The sequence below is a fragment of the Populus alba genome, chromosome 13 (genome assembly GCF_005239225.2).
Source record: "Populus alba chromosome 13, ASM523922v2, whole genome shotgun sequence".
Lineage (NCBI taxonomy): Eukaryota > Viridiplantae > Streptophyta > Magnoliopsida > Malpighiales > Salicaceae > Populus > Populus alba.
This window is the reverse complement of record NC_133296.1, coordinates 12913987-12934784: the sequence shown is the minus strand read 5'-3', so window position 1 is coordinate 12934784 and position 20798 is coordinate 12913987. Positions and strand designations below refer to the sequence as shown.

Genomic DNA, 20798 nt, shown 5'->3' with positions numbered 1-20798 from the left:
AAGTTCAGAAATGGTTGGGTATCCAATCAGATGTCTACTCGAAGGAGTGGTGATCCCTGATGTCTCTTTTGGAGACACATTCTTGCAATTAGAGTTTCCATGCATGTCCAGGTTTGATTTATTGGACAGACTTCCTTTACTATGTTGCCTTGAAATTCTTCTAATAGATATCCTTTCACGTACTGGGAGACGGTCAGGACCATTATCAGTAGTCATCTTTGAATACCCAGTCAACAGCCTCAAATCATCAGCCTTCTCACATGTTTCTTTCGCACCATCATCTGGCTTCAGGTGGACCCCAACATCAGCTCCCAAATCTACAGGCAACTTAGAGACTGCCCCATTTGCAGGATCCTCTGAATCTGGAGAGCACAAATCTTGCATGACATCCGAATAGAATTTCCTCACATTACCACTAACAGTCTGCATCTGATTTTCCACATATTTAACTGCTTCCTGTCCAAAACAACAACAATAACCAAGCCTCAATCCCAAATAATACAAGTAGCCTGAGGAAATAACTAGCTTTGGACAAGTCAATTACTCAATTCCCAGTGACATATCAACCAAGCCATCAACAACTGGATGGAGACAATAAATAGGTAACACCCGGAATGGAAACACACATCAAATATTAGAGTTCAAAGGAGATATCATCATCAATCTCTTTCCAAGAAATAAAAAAAAATGGTAAAGGCCAATCTCATAAGAAAGACACAACAGTACAATAGTAACTTTGGAAGAAACTGCACTGTTCTTGCTGGTCATTTGCTTCCAGCTGCCAACCCGTCTCATCTCGGCAGTTTAGGGATACAGCCCTTAGACTGGCCTTGAGCTATAAGTTATTAGTTTCAGGTCAAATTATGTAAAAGGAGATACCTCGCACATAATTTCTTCCACTTCCAACAACCTAGCTTCAAACTTATGATAAAAATCACCAACCCATGTTATCCCTTTCAGGTCCATAGCGATCACAAATTTGCCCCGCAGCAACAGGTGTTAGACTTCTTCCAGTTTGTATCTTGATAGTATAATTGCAATCCTCTCAGCTTCTATTTTCTGCCGGAATTTAAACAAAAATTCAGTTAGTGAAAAACAAAATCAGCTCCCTGCTCTTTTGCTTTGACTATACTCTTCAGATAACCTCAATTTTCACGCATTAAAAGAAAGAAATATAAAAACAACTACAGAAACAAACATCAGCACAAAAAATAAAACTGCAGAAGCAAACTTTACATCTATAATTTAAAAGATTTTTTGTTTAATTTAAGCTCAAAATCAAAACTTTACATCAATAATGTATTGGACCGACATAAAAATTATATTAAATTCTTGCACCCCGCTTGTATAAACATTATCCATATAAATCTATACCACTTAACACGCCTAAAAGCCTATCAATTTGAAATTCATTTATAACCCTTCAAGCAATTCCTTGGACATAAGAAGATAGCTCAAAACGTGGAGTATCAATTAAGAGTTATTCTTGTGGGGTTCAAATTTCCCTTAGAAAAAAAGTAGTAGACTTACCTAAAAAAACTGGTCATCGATAAAAAAAAAAAATAGCAGTAAAATAAAATAAAATAGATCAGTGCATAATACTCACCTAAAAAACCAAACTCAAAAAACAAGTATGAGAGAAAAGAACCAAACTTCAACACAAAAGCAGAGCTTCATAAAAGTTGATGATCAAAGAAAAGAAAACCCTTTTGAAGAATAGCTGTTTTTGAGTAACCCTTTCGAGAAAGAGCAAACAGAAGAAAATAAAGACTGTAAACTTTGAGAATTAAAGATATGGCGAGAACTTACTTGGTGTAAAAGGCCAAGTTAGTGATGCCCAGAAGCCTAAACCCCCCGTCTCTCTCTCTCTTCCTTTTTTTTTTTTCAGAATCAGAAGCCAAAACCTCTTTGATCATCCATAGAAACACTTAAATAAATAAAACTCCATTTGAGCTCAGACTTCAACAGTTTTATGTGGACCCAAAACTCTTTTTTATCTCTTTATATTTTGAAAACAGAAAGAAGAGGAAAAGGACAGAATTAAAGATTAGACATGAAAATTGAACCGGCTTCTTGATTGAAACGTGCAAGGGGAAAAAGAAGAAGAAAATACTAATTTCTGAAAAAGCATGAACAATGGATTGCTTTTAATAACTTTCTTGGTTTGGTGGGTCCCCATGATAATGATAGCTAGCAACTTGCAACTTGGTTGTGTGGACCATGAATGAAATCCAACAAGATAGAGTTAGTTGGTACTTTGGATCCAGTTCGGCCTGTTAGAGAATCTTCTGTCGAGCCCAACTAAATATTAACAAATAAAAGAAACAAAAACAATGAAAATCTTAATTGAAAAGTCCACTTAATAGTTTGTCAATTAAATTAATTTTAAATGATTATAGCAGTTGACATGAAAACTGATTTAAAAAAATATTAATATTATTAATTAAATAAAATTATACTTTAAAAATAAGCAGGGAAACTTTTGGGAATCTTGAACTAACAACAAAGTAGGCTTTAATAGTTTTAACTTGCAAGCAAGAAATCTTTGGAATATATACTGTAAATGTCCAATTCTTTTGCGCAGGTTGGTGGAACAAATTTGCAGTTCGGGGCTTTAAATGATGGCATTGACCAATTGGTTTAACCAATTTGAAGGTTCATTTGTAAAGAGAGAGACAACAAAAACTTACGATCAAAACTTTTCAACTAGGATACTTCCTCAAACTACGTCATGAACTGGATTAAGAAAAAATTAATGTTAAAAAAAATTAATTCATGAAAAACCTTTTAATAAGACCATTACTTGAAAAATCAAACTATATTATTTATTTTTTCAAATTAAAAGATAAAGGATTGGAATGTAAAAACAGGACAAAAAATTAAGATGGCCTTTTAATTTGGTATCCCCCCCCCCTCCCAATAATTTCAGGCTCAATTCTATCCAATTAGGCTATGAGGGGGCTCAATTACAAAAGAATAAAAAGTTCAAGAAGAAAACATAATAAGGCCATTTTTTACCTACTAGCAAATACCGAGATTGAATCCTTGTTATCTTAGACCAGTGATCTGCATTTATAATGCCTTTAAAAAATAAAAAATAAACTCACTCACCATAGATTCTAAGCCCCGAGAGCAGTGATCCAAACATTGTGAGAACATTTTCTAGCTGGTACCATTATGAACAGAGCTTGAGGGTTAATTTTACGGATCTTGACCGCGCATTAGCCCTCCTATAATTAGGCTGCATTTCAGAGAGAAAGGTAAATCAATCTTAGCAGCATAATGAGGTCGGTAAGGTAACTCCACTTCCCGTAATATTTACAGCATATTTCACAAACCATTATAACCAAAAACTCAGTTGGATCTCTATCTAAATCCTTGAAAACACCAATCCCACAAAAACAAGAATAAAATCGAGGAATTTTATTATAAGCACGTCAATTTGGAGTCCACATCAACCAGCTGCCTGAAAATCTCCAAAATCATCATCTTGTATATCTTGTGAGGTTTCATTGTCAGGCAAATGCTGTTGTTCTGCTTCATCCTTTGTCAAGCATGGGGACTTTTCAGTAGAAGTTCCTTCAAGAGTAATTTTTGGTGGCAAGTTTGATGGAGAATTCTGTACACTTGTAGCAGGTGAAAGCGGTGCTGGGGGAGGTGGAGGAGGTCTGATACTAAGCAAGGGTTCTTTTCGATCACTGTTCTCCTCCAATGACAGATTGTTCAGACCCTGCTCAAAAATCTTGGACTTCACACTACCTCTAGGTTTCTGTCATTACAGAAAGAGTAAATTTCATTAGAGACATTAGGATGCATAACGTATCTATACACATTTGGGATATGAGGATGCAAACGAGCTTACATTTTTTATTTGGAGTACAATAGTTTCCCCTTCTTTTAAACTGTAATCCACCGAGGAAGTTGTTTGAAAATGCTGCTCCATCTCTTCCGCAGTTTTCTTCTTGTCCAGATATCTTTAACAGACAACATAAGAGAATGCCTCCATTAATCAACTTTACGCAAGTGGGAATATTGTCTCTATATGAGAACACACTGAATGCATTAACAGCTCAAATTACAAAGAATCTGTGGGGTGTGATCCTTGTATTGAAAAGGTACATAATGCATTTATGGGTTTTAACATACTTCATGTGATCGTGCAGTGCTGCCTGGAAGTCATAAGCTTCTGCTCTTTCTCTAAATCCTATGCCAATAAATGCATGCCGAAGGCGACCACCTGCATGATTCCAAAAAACTAATTTAGTAAAGAAATTGAAAATGAATCTGACTAAAGGAAAGGAGAATAATATATATATATATATATATATGAATAGAAGATATTCAAGAAACATGAAACTGCTGACACATGATCTGGTCCAAGGAATGCCCCCCCTCTCTCCTTCCTCTCACCTACCCTCCCTTTCTAAATCTTCCCTAAGAACAATTTTCATAAGAATCAAAGTCTGTTGGTCAATATCATAAAATATGAATATCAGCACATGACTGCATGTGGAGATCTTTTGCTTAATCATGAATAAGTGAATAAGAACTCATTAAATGCAGGTTTTTGGGTTCTTTCAGGACACCATATGAATAGAACATAAATACATCAAGTTATATTTATCCCAGCCTTGAAGAACAAATTTATCACCATAAAGAGTGTTTCATAGAGTTTGCACACATGGGATTCTTTTTTAAAAACAGATAACAACAATAGTATAGAAGTAGAATCTTCAGTTAAATATAGAACTTGAACCAAAAGGCAGGCATGTTAGCTCACCAATATTTTCCTCTATTCGAAGAACAAAATATCTGCAGAAGAAAAGACGTCCATTTAAATACTCTCAAAACACAGTTATATGGGAATTCAGTTAGAAGCTAAGAACCAACCTCAGGTTAAACAGAATGAATTAACTTAATGCATATAGGGCATATTTCATTACTCTTATCAGTATAATCAGTGGTGCAACAAAGATATGCTTAAGATTCAGTGAGAAATGGGCTTAACCTGCTGCTATCAAGTACAGGTTCCACTGGATGTAGATCCCCATTTCTCAAAAATGCCCGGGCATATAATTCACCTATATAAATTAAATCAAAGCATAAGAGACACAGCAAAGTTCATCAAACAAAGACACTATATACCATTTTCTGCATCGTAGCGATTCAGAGATAATCTAACCTGTGGTTTTATCTTCAAGTCTGATAATGCACTCTTCGCCCTTACTAATGACTTTCAAATTCCCTTCCCAGGTCCATTTGTTAACATCCCATTCATCAGCCCTGGAATACACTTCAAGAGATATAAATATCCATACAATAGGTAAAACCAAGTTTAAGCAGCAGATATAGTCCATAGATTCAACTAAGCAATGGCATTGTCTGACTGGTTACATTTGATTGCAGGAAAAACACATAGGAAGGATATGAAGTGACTAGATTTTATAACAGGTTGTGTTTATGAAGGTGAATTTAGATATTAAGTTTCTTTTCGAAATCAAACTTGTTACTTGAATATAATTTTCCAAACCTAAAATTCCCATGCATATAGTAAAATCTTTCTAGTAATTTCAGATGCCTTGTTGTTCTTCTGTATATCTTTTGTTTCTCAAAAGAAGGAAAAAATTCATTTTGTCAACAATTCCTCTTTAAAAAACTCTTCGTGCAAGTATATCCTAATTTGGTCACGCGTGACAAATAAAGTTCAACTCCTAATTAGGTTGATGGAAACAATTTCTACAAGAGGATCTGAGCAACAATACAAATTGAATAAATTAACTTCTGCTTAATTCAAAATAAGAAAATAGCACTTTTATAAAATGAATATTGTATGAAAGACATCATTTATAAAATGTCTGATCAATATCTATATCAGGCATCATAAAGACAAGTTGAGAAAAAACCTGTAAGAAGCAGCACTTTTCCTAGGAGGTATCTGCAGAAAAAAGAAATGAAAGTAGCTTAGCAACTGTTATCTAGTTTGAATTGGCTTGATCCGCAAAAACTACATTATGTGTGATTTAGATCATGAAGAAAATAAGTGGCAAATTATAGGATGCAGTTGATCTGTACGTGGCGTGTAATCATTTGCCTCAATGACATAATACCATACTCTGGGTGGTTTAAAAAAACAAAGAATGAAGTAAACAAAACAAAAAAAAAGGATCAAATTTTGATGGATTTGCAGCTGACTTCCTACATAAACAGCCGAGAGCAGAAAGTTAGCATAAATGTTAACATATTGGAAATTTGAGTTCAATTAAAAGTCTAAAAGATCATATCAAACATCTTAGACTTGTATAGATATCTGAACATGTAAACTTCCATACATCTGCAATAGGTATGAAGACTAGAAAACAGATATGTTCAAGAAATTAATGCCAGGGCAGCACTTTAAAACATGTATTAAAGAGCAATGGGAAAAACAGGTATCAAATACATAAAAGTAACATGACAATATGAACTATGAGTCTTTTACTTCCAACAGAAGGACCAAGTCATAGGACCTGTGCTTTAGGGAACAAAATGATTGTAAATTTTCAGATTCAAACAAATTAAGGAAGTTTGACTATATTTGGATTTTAACCAACCATAATCAACTCCCTGTTAGAAACAAAATGCAAAGAACAGGGAAAGGAAGGCGGTCAATAACAAAGACAGTATACTGGAAAGGGGAGAAAATAGCCCTTTCCTTGGCCCTTAGTTGACATGTTCCAAAAACATATTATCAAACTAGAAATATAAGTTTTTGAGATGCCCATGAAACATTTAATTCTTTCCAACAAATTAAAATTTTCTATAGCCAGATCTCTCTAAATCAGCCTCATTCCTTTAAGTATCAGCCAGTAATTACTTCTAGGTGCAAGATCTGCAGCTTCTGACTTTTAGATACCACTTCTTATTTGACCACGATAATATCTGCCATGGTAATACCACTATTTCTATTACACATCTTTAATTGCAAATGGCACTGTTAATTCCCACTATCAGAATATGAACAACAGAAAATCACTAATAAAGACAGCCAAGATTGTCTCTTCATAGATTTTTCCCTATCAATTACTAACACCGTCAATACTCAGTCCACAAGTACAAAAAGCAAGGACCTTTAATCAATGATGTTTCTTTTAGAACAGTAAAGCAATCCCCAAATGCCCGACTGAGAACTTCTAAAACACAATTCACATAAATTTATCATATCTGATACAGGTATTTTCTTGCAACTCATCAAAAAAAGAAAAATGCTGCTGATTGCCACTTGTTCTGACGTTTCAATTCTTGATCTGTAAGACATTTCTCAACAATAAATTTTCCCACTAAAATGAGAATAACCCAGATCCCAATTCCCACTAAGTTCTGTTCTCCTATCCATACAGCTGAAAATCTAAATTTCTTTTAAGGACAAGGTTTCTGGGAAAAGGAATAACTTTTCAAGGTTGGTTACACACAAAAAACTCAAAAGATCATTAATTACCACAAATCTCAAAAACCCATTTGCAAAATCACACGAAAAAACAACTAAACATAAATCAAAAGACAGTACAACACATGCACACAGATACACATATAGAGAGAGAAAGTTACCATATAAACATAACATTCAGAGACTTGAAAGAGAATAAGCTCTATAGCTTCAGTTTCTTCACTCTCAATATCATTCGGTGCCTTCTCTACTTTCTCCATGACCTCACGAGAGAAAGATTAAATTTTGATACAGAAACAAGGATAAGTTAAATGAAGATGTGAGCTCACTGGGATAAAGTTCGGAGCTTCACCGGAATTTAAGAAAAAATAATACAAGGGGGTGTTTAAGAAACAAGGAAATTGAGTTTCAAGAGGGAATTTGTCTTGTCTCTGGGTTTTCCCTTGCTTGTACAATGACAGAGGGAATAAGTTGCTAGTGCAAGTAATCTGCACCGTTAGATTGGGTAACCTTTAATGTATCTGCACCATTAAATTTTAGGTCAGATCGAGGGATGTGGTTAAATATTGGACGGTCATGATGGGGTCAACATGGGAGTTTGGTGTAGTAGTTGCCTGATTTCTAAGGAAGCATCAGTTTGTCCAATAGGAATATCCAACCTAACTGGCTTGACAATGGAACCTGCTGTTTTTATTTTCTAAGAGCATCCGGTTTTCGAAAAGGCTTTGATTAATTCAGATTCGAGTCGGGTAGAATTATAAAGGCGATAAAGCCTTTTTTACCGAGTATTTAACATAGCTATATTTTAAAGTCTCGAACCAAGAATCTCAGTTAGATTTTATTTGTTTTTTATTTAAAATTAATTTTTTTTATATTTTAAATTATTTTAATATATTGATGTTAAAAATAAATTTTAAAAAAATAAAAAATATTATTTAAATATATTTTCAAATAAAAAATACTTGAAAAATAATTCATCTTATAATAATAAACAGAATCTTAAGCTCCAATAGCCTCGGCTTTTGTAGATCTCTTGAATGACTCCAAGAGATTTTCTCAAGTTTGTGATTTGATGATTGATATATCCATAACACACAGCACCATTACACAGATAAATCTACAGTATGCTATGGTGGCATTGGAAACATACCTGAAGCATCTTTGACTTTGCTGCAAAGAGCAGAAAACATTGATGTTTGGAATAATGATTGTAATTGTTTTTTAAATTTTTTATGTTTTTTATTTAGAAAAATATAAATATATTTAATTTTTTAAAAAATATTTTTATTTAGAATTATAATGAGTGAATTATATAGCCATGAATGCTTGCTGATTGATCTAACACAGCAATTTTGCCTCCGAGGCGAAGTAGCCTGGATGCTTCCTTCAGCATTTTTACAATTGCTCTTTCAGGAAATTCATGAAACTGCATGTATTTCAGGGAGCTGGAAGCATAAGTATCTTCGTATAGTACGCACAAAAAGCACTTCGAATACAAATCAAACGAGCTTTCAACTACATGACGGAAACCAAATTGTTGTGAGGGTGATCTTGTTATTAGGCAACATGTCATAAACCAGTGCTTTCCTTTCTTGATCCACAAATGCGTTTCTAGAGTTCAAATCCTCATCAATGCTTGAACCGTAAACAAAATCATGGGCCCTTTGTTAAGATCATTTCCAATACAAAAATGCTATTTTGAAAAGTTAAATTGATAAAATTACATTTTAAATATTATAAATATAACTTTTTTTACCATATTTATTCCAATAAAAAAAAACCATTTGAAGAGCTATTTATATTGAAGTGGAAGAAACAAGTGTTTTATTATTTTTTTAATAAGTTTGATGTTATTTTCTTTTTCACATGGCTATATTTAATTGATTTATTTTTTTAGTGGCCCCACTTTGTTGGTTTTGGCTCTTTGAAAAGATATGTATGAATAACATTTGTGGGAAAGAAAATGTATTTTAACATTTTGTTTGGCTTCCCCTTGGAATGTATAAAGAAAAGCTAAAATATTAGTTTTTTTATTTTTGGCTTTTCATTTAGCTTCTTCATTAGAAATTCTCTAATAAATTCCCAAATGTCAAACTTTTTTTTTAGGATTCGAGAAAACTTTATTCTTGAAAAGTGTATTTTATGTATTCAGGTAAATAAATAAAATTCCGACTGTCTTAAACTCTTATAAGAGATATACACTCTGACTCGAGACCAATTACACAGTTCTCAAGTTCTTTAATATCACGTCACGTCCTTGAGATCCAATTGTCAAATTTCAACAGCTTTATTTGCTTTCTTCCGAGGCTAATTATACTCCAGTCTACCATGTACAGCTTTTGAATACTGGGAATGCATGGATGGCCACTGAAGAAAAGGTATCGTACGTGTTCACTCAAAACATTCATTGCATTTCCAGAGCTTTGAGAAGCATACTGCTTTACAGAAGAGCACATACCACACCTGAAATGGAAACAAGATCAAATGATTGGGATGGAAAGCCTGTGTCTTCCGCCTTAGCATATATGCATCCGTTTAGTAGCTAGGATTCTTTCTTGAGCTACAGAAAGAAAGAAACGTGACAGCTCCAGCTCCTGCAAGCTGGGATCCACATACGAAAAAACGAGCAAGTTTCAGCAAACAACTTGGGAGCATCTTAGCTCCATTGCTCACATGTACATGACTGTTAGAGTGATCTCGTTAAAATTGAAGATCGAACTTACGGCGACATGCGCAGAAGGAAACTTACCAGGCCAGAAATCATGTGGTCACCTACAGAGCATCCAATATCTAGAATGTCTCTCTTGTCATGGAATTCCCGGAGTACTGTAGATGATGGTGTTCGATTGCCTGAAGCCAATTTCCACGCGCTAGCTACTTGATTTGCTTCATCTACTGTAGAAGCATTAGGCCTTGCGCTCCTCACCATTGACATGGTTGCAGCTTCAGCTTCAGCTGCAGCCTCACATTAGACATGTGACTGCAACAGGATCGTCCTTTCTTTGATATTTTACGTTGAAAAACTAGCAAAACTACAAGATTTATTCAGTTAACAGATTTTATATTATCAAAAAATGCATCTATAATGCTGGTATTTTCTTCTTTTAGATTTGAAATTAACTTAAAATCATTGGATAAATTAAGTATTTTTAAACTATAGACATTACTAGCATAATTATGATAGTGTCAAACAACTTTTACCATAAAAAAAAATACCTTAGTTTTTTTTATAACTATTTGAAAATACGATAAAAAAATTGATTTTTAAAATATTATTAACTTGAAAATATATTAAAATAATATATTTTTTTATATTTTAAAATTTATTTTTAACATTAACATATTAAAATAATTTAAAAAATTAAAAAAAATACAGTATAACCACAATTACTTATTCTTTCCCTTTTGTACTGGGTCCAATGCTTCATACTCACAGTCAACATTGCCTTTTCTAGGTTCTAAAGGTGGCCCATCCAGAACGATTGATATGAAAGTGTTTTTAGCTATTTCCGTGACAACTTTTAAAATATTTTTTATATAAATATATTAAAATAATATTTTTTATTTTTTAAAAAATTATTTTTAATATCAATATATTAAATTATCTAAAAACATAAAAAAATATTAATTTAAAATAAAATAAATTATTTTTTTTTTAAAAAATATTTTTTATCAATGTATAAAATGATATAAAATATCAAAAAAAGATTAAAAAAAAATAAATTAAAAAATATTTTTAAAAAACATGGAATAAAATTAAAAATAAAAAAAAAATGTTTTTATAAAATATGGATCCTTAATGAAAACTTTCACGTTCACATATTTTTACGAGAGAGTAGAATATAGCTCTCCAAATAACTAATAATTTATGATATGATTTATAAATTCATGACATTCTTAATGTATATGAAAAAACAGAAATAATAATCTCTTTGAAATAAAAGAGTACTATATAAATTCAAAGAGGGAACTAGGATATTTTTCTTTCTTTCTTGTTTGATTTTCTAAATTCAAACCTTAAAATCGACACTTATAAGAATATATTTGTAATGTATTAAACAATCTTAATATTAAAAATAAAGAACATTATCATTTTCTATTAGTTTTAAAAATACCGTCTTTCATTAATGCGTTATAGATGCCAAAAACAGCAAGAAAGTAGTTGGGGAATATTGTTAATAATAACCTTGAATTTTTTTGAAAAAAATCATTTTTTTATTTTAAATTAATATTTTAATATTTTTAAATTGTTTGAATATATTAATATCAAAAATAAATTTTAAAAAATATAAAATAATACTTTAATATATTTTTAAATTAAAAAAACACTTTACAAAATTAATTACCCACAATTCTAAATACTATCTAAACATTTATTAAGAAACCAAGGAGCTATTAATACACTACTATTATGAACCAAGGAAAAAGATTGATGCGGGGACAAAAATTCAAGCCCCAAAGTTTGTGAGAGTAATATAGTTTAGAGAATCATAAATGATATTTATAATTTACAGGATATATAAATCGAGTCACAGATATTATTTATAATTTTTTTAAATATATTTATATTATAATATGAAAGTATTTTTCATTTAAAAAGTTAATTTTTATATTTTTTTTTAAATCAGCACATTAAATCTATCAAAACCATCTTAATATATATCAATTTAATATTATTTTTTTTTTAAGTAAAACACAATTTTTACACTGCATCTATAAATAAAAACTACATCACTTCAAACACTCATTAAAAATAAATATCATAAAAAGATTGTAACTGAAAATTCACCAAAGTCACATGGATGACATGCTCGAAGCCTCGAAAAGACCAACCCCACACCTGGTCAACGGAGACGTCACCTGAAAGGCAATTCCTTACGTAACTTCTTGAAACTGATAAATGTCGTTACAGACCACCTCATCCTCCAAGGCCAAATGTTTTTGTGAAATTTTATATAAGAACAACTGAGTTAGGCCTGTAATCAAGCATGCAAACTATAGCTTATGCACTACCTTGTACGAACTAGATCCTGTTTGGTGTGTTAGCTCATCTTCCCTGCTCTCCTTTTCTTTTTACGTTGATTTCTCAGTCTTTTCTCTTCTTCTTTTTTTGTCTACTAAAGCTCCATGGAACTACCAAGAATAGCTCCCAACTCTGGTAGTTTGAGAACTCGATATATCATCGAGACAAAGAACCTTTCTTACAAGCTATGCGGTCAAATCGATGAATTAAACTGGCTTCTCTGGAAGAAAACGGAGGATGATAACGCGTACATTTTGAGGAAAGTGAATTGTGAAGCACGACCTGGGGAGATAATGGCAATCGCTGGTCCAAGCGGGGCAGGAAAGAGCACACTGTTGGAGATTCTTGCTGGTGTAATTCCACCTAGCAGAGTTTCTGGTGAAGTTCTTGTAAATGGGCGGCCGATGAATGCCAGATGCTTTCGGAGGTTATCGGGGTACGTAGCACAAGATGAAGCTTTTTTCCCACTTCTAACAGTCAAAGAAACGCTCATGTACAGTGCTCGCCTCAGGTTGCCAGGCAGTTTCCATACAGCTGCAGCTATAGTTCAAGAACTATTGAAGCAACTTGGATTGGAGCACGTTGCCAATGTGAGAATTGGCAGTGAATCAAACCGAGGCATTTCAGGTGGTGAGAAACGTAGAGTTTCTGTAGGCGTAGATCTTGTTCATGATCCGGGTGTTCTTCTAATTGATGAACCAACATCTGGATTGGATTCAGCATCAGCTCTTCATTTAATTCTCTTGCTCAAATCTATGGCTATAAAGCAAGGTAAAACAATCGTGTTGACCATCCATCAACCTGGTTTCCGCATTCTTGAGCTGTTTGATAAGATTCTGTTGTTATCAAATGGAACTGTTCACCATCATGGTTCCTTGGATCTCCTCGAACAGCGGCTTACATTTGCTGGTAAATTCATTCCTAGGCACGTTAATGTGCTTGAGTTCGCTATCGAGATGACAGAGTCCCTGGCCATGGAAGATAGTGAAGCAAGAGAAACAGAAAATAGCGATGCAGCACAAGATGAAGAGCTTGCCAGAGGAAATCCTAACCGATACAGCAATATTGAAGAAACTAGTTACGCCAATGGTCGATTCAAGGAGGTTTTAATTCTGGGTCAGAGATTCTCCCATATCATTTGCAGAACCAACCAGCTCTTTGCAGCAAGAATACTACAAGCAGTGCTTGGTGGGATTGTTCTTGGAACTTTATTCATGAATGCAATGAACGATTCAAAGAGACATAAACTTCAGAGTCAAATTGGGTTCTTTGCCTACAGCCTCGCCTTCTTGTTGTCATCCACAACAGAAGGCTTACCCATTTTCTTGCAAGAAAGAAGAATTCTAAAGAGAGAAACCTCAAAAGGAGCTTATAGAGTTTCTTCTTATGTTGTCTCAAACACTCTAGTTTTCCTCCCGTTCCTTCTAGTTGTCGCACTGCTCTACAGCACCCCTGTATACTGGCTGGTTGGATTGAGAAGAACAATGGATGGGTTTCTCTACTTTTTATTGGTGGTATGGATGGTCGTTTTGATGTCGAATTCATTTGTTGCATGTTTTAGTGCTCTTGTGCCAAATTTCATCATGGGGACCTCTCTGATTGCTGGCCTCGTGGGGTCGTTTTTCCTTTTCTCTGGGTATTTCATAGCGAAGGACGACATGCCCAAGTATTGGATCTTCATGCATTATTTGAGCCTGTTTAAGTACCCTTTTGAGTGTTTTATGATAAATGAATATGGAGGAGAGGAGGGTAAGAGGAAGTGCTTGAAGAGTATAGAAGGAGCCTGCTATCTGTACGGGGAGGAGTTTCTGAAGCAACAAGGTGTGGAAGAATCATATAAATGGAGTAATTTAGCAGTAATGTCAGGTTTCATTCTTGGATACAGACTTCTTTGCTTTCTAATTCTGCTGTGCAGATCATACAGAACAAGAATGTAGAATATTTTCAGCAATCAAATAAGAAAGCTCATTCAAGAATCATTGATATTGCAAGAGGATTTTCTGGAGAAGCTGTTCTTTCTTTTGATTCTCTTAATTATAGAAATCATTCAGAACCAGGTTAAAATAATTTTTAGCAATCATTCAAGAAATATATACATCAACTTCAGTTCTTGGCTCAACACGAGTAACCCAGCTTCCAAGGGGCTTCAACCTTAGAATTCAAACAGGGGTGTTTCTTCGTTCATCTTTTCCCTCGAGCATCTACATAGCACACATTTATAGCTCCGTTTCTGCTAACATACTAGGTGATTGCAGCAAATAATCTTATAGGTGATCAGTTGACATGATTCTTTGCTTTTTGTAGGATTATTTTGATGCATCTACCTTCAAAAATCTTAATTCTTAATAATAATATAATATCCTTTGAAGGTTTTTTTCTTGGTAGAGGGTGCTCAATTGACACCCTTAGCTATAAGTTCTCCTTGGTAATTAACATAGCTCTGATATCAAGATCAAATGATTTAACATGGATTATAATATTGTTGGTGGTATAAAATTTTTTTGTTTAAAAATATATTAAAATAATTTTTTTTTATTTTAAAAAAATTATTTGTGATATTAATACATCAAAATGATCTGAAAACATATAAAAAAAATCATTTTAAGCAAAAATAATAATTTTTTTGGGAACGCATCCGACACACCCTTCGTGCATGTTTAGAAGTGTGGTTACAGTTGTTTTTCAAAGTGTTTTTCATGCTGAAATGCATCAAAATGATATTTTTTTTATTTTTTTTAAATTTTTTTTTGAGATTAGCACATTAAAATTATTTAAAACATGCAAAAAAAAAATTAACATTAACATATCAAAATGATTTGAAAACACTAAAAATATATTAATTTAAAGAAAATAAAAAATAAAAAAATTAAAAAAAAATATTTTTAAAACATAGAAAAAAAATATTTTTCATGTTTCATTGCTTAGTTATAATAGACTCACAATTATTGATACATAAAATGGGTGTCCAGTGAACACTCCACGTTTGATACCTACACATATTTGAATGGACTCTAATCATAGTCATATCATATTGAAACTTAGGATACCTTCTACGAGGTTAATATTTAGCAAATATTAGATTGGTAACTTGCAAGATATGTGAGCTAGACCACATTTTATTTTAATTTAAAAAAAAATATTCAAGAAACTGTTATGTTTTTAAAAAGTAATAATTAAGTTAAATTTTGATGAATTTGATAATATGATAAAGAATTAGACAAAAATAAAAAAATTAAAAAGAATATATTACTTTGAACAAAGCTGATTGAACATGTAAAACTTGTTATTTAATAAATAAAATTGAGATAATTTTATAAAAAAATTGAATCATAAAAATTTAAGTGGAAGAAGAGATCATTAAAAGAATAATATAAGTCAACTCGATTAAATTTTTTAACTTGTAATTTAAAAAGTTAATAAAATTTTAATTAATAAAAAGTTAGAAAATGAAATTAAAAAATAAAATTTAAATAGCAATTAAAGAGTGAGGGGTGACATATCCGTCGCTTAATTCTTATCTGAATACGGCGAATAAGAATGCGTGATTGCAGACAATGCCTCGTATCATCCCGCATGGGAATCTGACATGAGTGCTGTGTATGGAGACAGAGCCTACGGTAGTGAGATGAGTATTGAGCAGGAGTGCTATATATCACAGCTGTCTTCATAGTTTTAAATCCTGCTTCGGTTTAAGGTTTAATGTTTGAGTTTTGGGTTATGACTGGTTTGTTGGAATGGTCGGGTAAATTTTTTTAAAAAAAATAAATTAAAATAATATTATTTTAGTAAAAAAATAAAAGTTAATAAACCAAGTCTTGACTAAGTCTTACCGGATCAACCGGGTCACATTATATTTTTTTTTATCTGTTTTTTTTTTCAATCTGATTCAGTTTTATTTTAAATTGATCAATTCTGAATTGACTTATCAAGCCAGATCATGTTTCAAAACTATAGTTGTGATTGTGGTTCATCTTTGACGTATATATTCACTCTTATCATCGTGAATATTCTCTAGTTTTGTACCTATTCATTGTTAATTGTCGTCTTAACATATGGCCATGGAGTTTAAGGTTAGTTGTCTCTCTTTGCCTCGTAGAAGTTGTAATGTCTCGAATGATCATGTTCTAATCCGATGCCCTGTGCTTGCTTTGTTCTATCAGCAAGAAAAATATGTTCTGTCATCTTTTTCTACTAGTAAAATTGATCTTTTGTTCTTATGGAAGGGTGGTTGCTGGTCGACTCTGATCTTTCCGATCAGTAGAGAATTTAGTTAGAGACTACATCCGTGCCGCGAGTTGGATTGACTTTTTTTAAAAAAAAAAAACTTGAAAAAAAGAAGCAAATAAATTGCTAACATGTTTTATAATAAAAAAATAATTTGATTTTGAAATAAGTTTTGATGTAAATTGTACATGCTAAAATAATGATTTATTGACTATCATTAATTTTTTAAAAAATATGTATTAAAATAATAATATATTGAATTGATTTTCATTAATTTTAATGTGAAATTCAGACTTTAATTATGAAATTATAATAATCTCTTTAAAAAGTTAAAAAAATATAAAAATTTTAATTCTCAAATAATTATTATTAAAAAGTAAAATTAATAAAAAAAATCAAGTCGATCAAAATTAACTTTACAGACATGCAATAAAGGTGATGAAAACAAAACAACCTAAAAAAAATAAACCCAGAAAAATTACATGCATCAATTGCCACCAACTCAGTTAATAAAAAAAAAAAAAAAAGAATTGAGTTCATATCTTGGCTCTCCATTTTTTCGGTTTATTTGGCATAAAACCGCAATTCAGTTCATATTTCATCGGTTCAAATTAACTTGAACTGGATGCTTTACTTGGAAACGCATTCTTCTATTATTTTGCAGATCCAAGTTTCTTCAAAAGGCCGGCGTTCGACACCAGTAATCCAATTTGAGAACATAAAAGTAGGTCAATTTAGATTAAACAATACACTTACATCTACAGGATTTCAAGGGGTTCATTCACAAGATCAAACCTTCTTATGATACCAGACACTCAAATCTAGGTATAACTTGTTTGAATACACCTTCTGCTGTTACTTTTATGACATCTGCAGCTTCTAAAGTCATTTTAACTCTCTTTTTCCTTCTATTTCCCCAAAAGAAATACACTTTCTGTCAATCATTTTTCATTTATTGAAGACTGTGAGATTGATAACATGTATGTTTACTCACATGGAGCATATGACCAGTGGAGCTCTGCAATGCCAAGCATAAAAAAAAAAAAAACAGAGAGACCTGACAGCAAATGTAAATGTTCAGTGCCGACAAAATAACTCTGCTGAAGTACTGAGGCAGAAAAATATGATAACAGTTGTTTTTTAAATAATTTTTTATATTAAAATATATATTAATAAATTTTTTATTTTTTAAAAATTATTTTGAATATTAATCAAAACTTCAAAACATACAAATCATATTAAATTTTAGCAAAAAACTTTTTTTGAATTTTTTAATACCATTTAGGAACGCGGTACAAACCGCATACCTAAAAAATTCAATTTTTTTTATTAAAATTTAATACAGTTGATATATTTTAAATCGTTTTAATGTATTGATGTCAAAAATAATTTTTAAAAAAATAAAAAATATTATTAATATATATTTTAACACAAAAAATTATTTAAAAAATAACCACTACTAAACTGCGAAAATATACTCCTTGAAAAACCTCTGTCGAAGATGTAATTGAAATAACTTCACAAAGAAATTATATTGAGATAATAAACATTATAATTACTACACTATGCTATCAATAATTTTCATTACAACAAGTGTAGCGCATCCAGCCATCTATCTGTGATGCAGAGATGAGACGCGTGTAAATCTACGATTCTTGTTTTCATACAGAACAAGCCAAACATGCAAGGAATCAACTGCAGAGATCCCCAGAAGAAGATGATGAGAACGGCTGCAACAAAGCAACCCTTCTCCTCTTATTCGAAAGCGTGGGTTTTAATGAGAATTCCTGCGAGGCAGAGAATTTGTCAAGTACGGATCTAAAGGCCTTGTGGACGGAGCCGGCGAGGAACTGGCGTACTTTGCTATCACCACCGAGCCCTTCCTCGCCGCTGCTCACCACAAGAACGTTCATCATCCTGCCCTCCAAAGTCGCAATCTCTGCCCTCGTTATCATCAGATGGAGAGCATCGAGTGCTTGTCTTAAACCAGACAAGATTTCAGGCTTGTAATCGCAACATATAGATGCCCTGATTAAACAAGGGGCACTGCACAAACCATCCTCTTCCTGTTCTACTCTCACTTCATCAATATCCAGTGGCAAGAGAAGGCCCTCACCAGCTCCTGCTGCCTGGATCTCCAGCTCCTTCAGGTGGCTTATAACTTCAGCAAGCAATGATGCCTTGTCCATCTGAGGGATTCTAATTGATTAGTAATTCAGCAACCCATCTCAACAAGCCCATAAGCTGGAATCTTAACAAGATCATAACAATCCAGCTCTTACAAGATTTATTTATCAAGTACTCCATGGATAACATTGATTTATGATCAATTTCAATCAAGAAGTAATGAGAAAAGTTACCAGAAAATCATAGCAGGTAATATATGAGTTTTGGGTGATAGAACTGCCAAGAACTAATTGATAACTAATCATTCTTATATAAACAACTCAAGTAAATTCACCGAAAAAAGCAGCACAACAAATCTCCCTGACATTGAACTTGAATTGTAATACAAGATTCTTGAAGAAATTCACAAATTCAAAAGTTACCAGCACAGACAGACCTTGCAAAAAATAAAATTAAGCAACTCGTGTTATTACAGTAAATAATAACCACTTTCAAGTACATTACCTAATCGTTCGCTAAGTTTTGTTCTCAAGCTTTAAGAAACAGAATTGATTAAAGAAAAGAAAAAAAAGAGGCTCTAAGAACTATGATTCAATTCAACTCAAACTTTAACATTACCAAAACAAAAACAGGAAATACCTTGCTGGTACCAGGTACTAGGCTCCTAAGTGTGTCAAGATGTGCATTAATCCTCGCTCTACGCTTCCTCTCAGCCTCACTGTGATTCCTTAAAGCAGCAATGCTTTTCTCAGCCGACACTCCTTTCTTCTCCATTCTCACGGTAGCCTCCACAAGCTCTCCTCTTTCATTATCCAAAACCAAAGATGAAGTTGAACGTGACCCGTTTCTTGTTTCGGCTTGTAACCCAGAATTCACCAAAAACACATCACTCATTCCCTCACATGCAGAGGCTTGCACCCTTGCTGAGTTCCAAGAACAAGGTTCCATAGCCAGTATAGGAACACTAACAAACTAGGGAAGGGTGTTGATGTAATTGCCTGTTGATAATACCAATAAGTGCACCTCCCATTGAAACAGAGAAGACAAAAGTTTGGTCTTTAGAATGTGGTCGTTGCTTTGCTTTGTTGTTTAAAGGAGAGGCAAGAAAAGGGTGGGTGGGAGTACAGGTGGAGACATTTGAACAGGTGGTCGGACCGTAATTTTTTTTTTTCCAGGCACAAATCCACACAACAATTAAACTTTTTTTTTTGGGGGGGATTATATCATAGTTAAAAATTGTTTTGATAAAATAATGTGCTGCAAATAAATATCTAGAAGAAAAAAAAACAGACTCTTTTAAATTGTAAAATTATTAGATATAGGATTTAATAAAAGAGGAAGAAAAAAATTTGATCACAAATAATAACTAGAGTGAGCCGCACAAGTGGCACAAAGGTAAGTGAGCCCCATATTTTTTGACGACTTATATGATCTATTATATTTACTATTTATGATTTTTTTTTGTTTTTGATAGATTTGTTTTATTTAAGATCTTTTTTACCATTCTAATTATGCATTATTAAGACTTTGATGCATTTTCGGAGCCTCATTTTTTTTTTTTTACATTTTTCTCTCTTTTATTTCTTCACAAGTTACAAAAAAAAGGAGAGAGGAGAGAAAAAAAAAACAAAGAAAAAAAAATTAGAGGCACACCGAAACTATCGTTGAAAAGATCTTGATAAGACGAATCTAATAATATCAATGAAAGTCATAAAAGGTGAATACAACGAGCCATATGAGTCATTCAAAGATGTTAAGGCTCATTTGCTTTTGGACCGCTCATGTGGCCCACTTCGGTAACTGTTGCTGATCTTATATTGCTGGATTTGTCTCGTTGAGATCTTTTCAACGATACTAATAATGTTATCATCAAAGTTTTGGTATGTCTTTGAAGTTTTTTTTTTCTTTTATTTTCTCTATTCTCTTTTTTTTATTGAATCTTGTGTCTAATAATTTTAAAATTTAAGAGACTCTCATATGACATAGGCGACTCGTGAATCG

At 32.7% G+C, this 20798-nt stretch overlaps 2 protein-coding genes and 1 pseudogene across 2 annotated transcripts; 1 reads left to right on the top strand and 2 right to left on the bottom strand.

Annotated features, from left to right (window-relative positions):
* Nucleotides 1–3246: 3246 nt before the first annotated feature.
* On the bottom strand, nt 3247–10866 carry LOC118043673 (uncharacterized; annotated as a pseudogene).
* Nucleotides 10867–12550: 1684 nt separating this feature from the next.
* LOC118043672 (ABC transporter G family member 10) lies at nt 12551–14383 on the top strand. Its single transcript, XM_035051711.1, has one exon. The coding sequence runs from the start codon at nt 12551–12553 to the stop codon at nt 14381–14383; it is 1833 nt and encodes a 610-aa protein (XP_034907602.1).
* Nucleotides 14384–18177: 3794 nt separating this feature from the next.
* Nucleotides 18178–19879, bottom strand: LOC118043668 (transcription factor bHLH30). The gene is made up of 2 exons (XM_035051705.2): nt 19437–19879; nt 18178–18859 (listed from the first exon to the last, which is right to left on the bottom strand). The coding sequence occupies exons 1-2, from the start codon at nt 19743–19745 to the stop codon at nt 18362–18364; spliced, it is 807 nt and encodes a 268-aa protein (XP_034907596.1). The 5' UTR covers nt 19746–19879; the 3' UTR covers nt 18178–18361.
* Nucleotides 19880–20798: the final 919 nt, after the last annotated feature.

Excerpts from the sequence above, each read along its gene's own strand:
- LOC118043672 (XM_035051711.1), top strand. The coding sequence starts at position 12,551 with ATGGAACTACCAAGAATAGCTCCCAACTCTGGTAGTTTGAGAACTCGA.
- LOC118043668 (XM_035051705.2), bottom strand. The coding sequence starts at position 19,745 with ATGGAACCTTGTTCTTGGAACTCAGCAAGGGTGCAAGCCTCTGCATGT. Across the intron at positions 18,860-19,436 it reads TAGTACCTGGTACCAGCAAG|ATGGACAAGGCATCATTGCT; the intron begins GTATTTCCTGTT and ends AGAATCCCTCAG.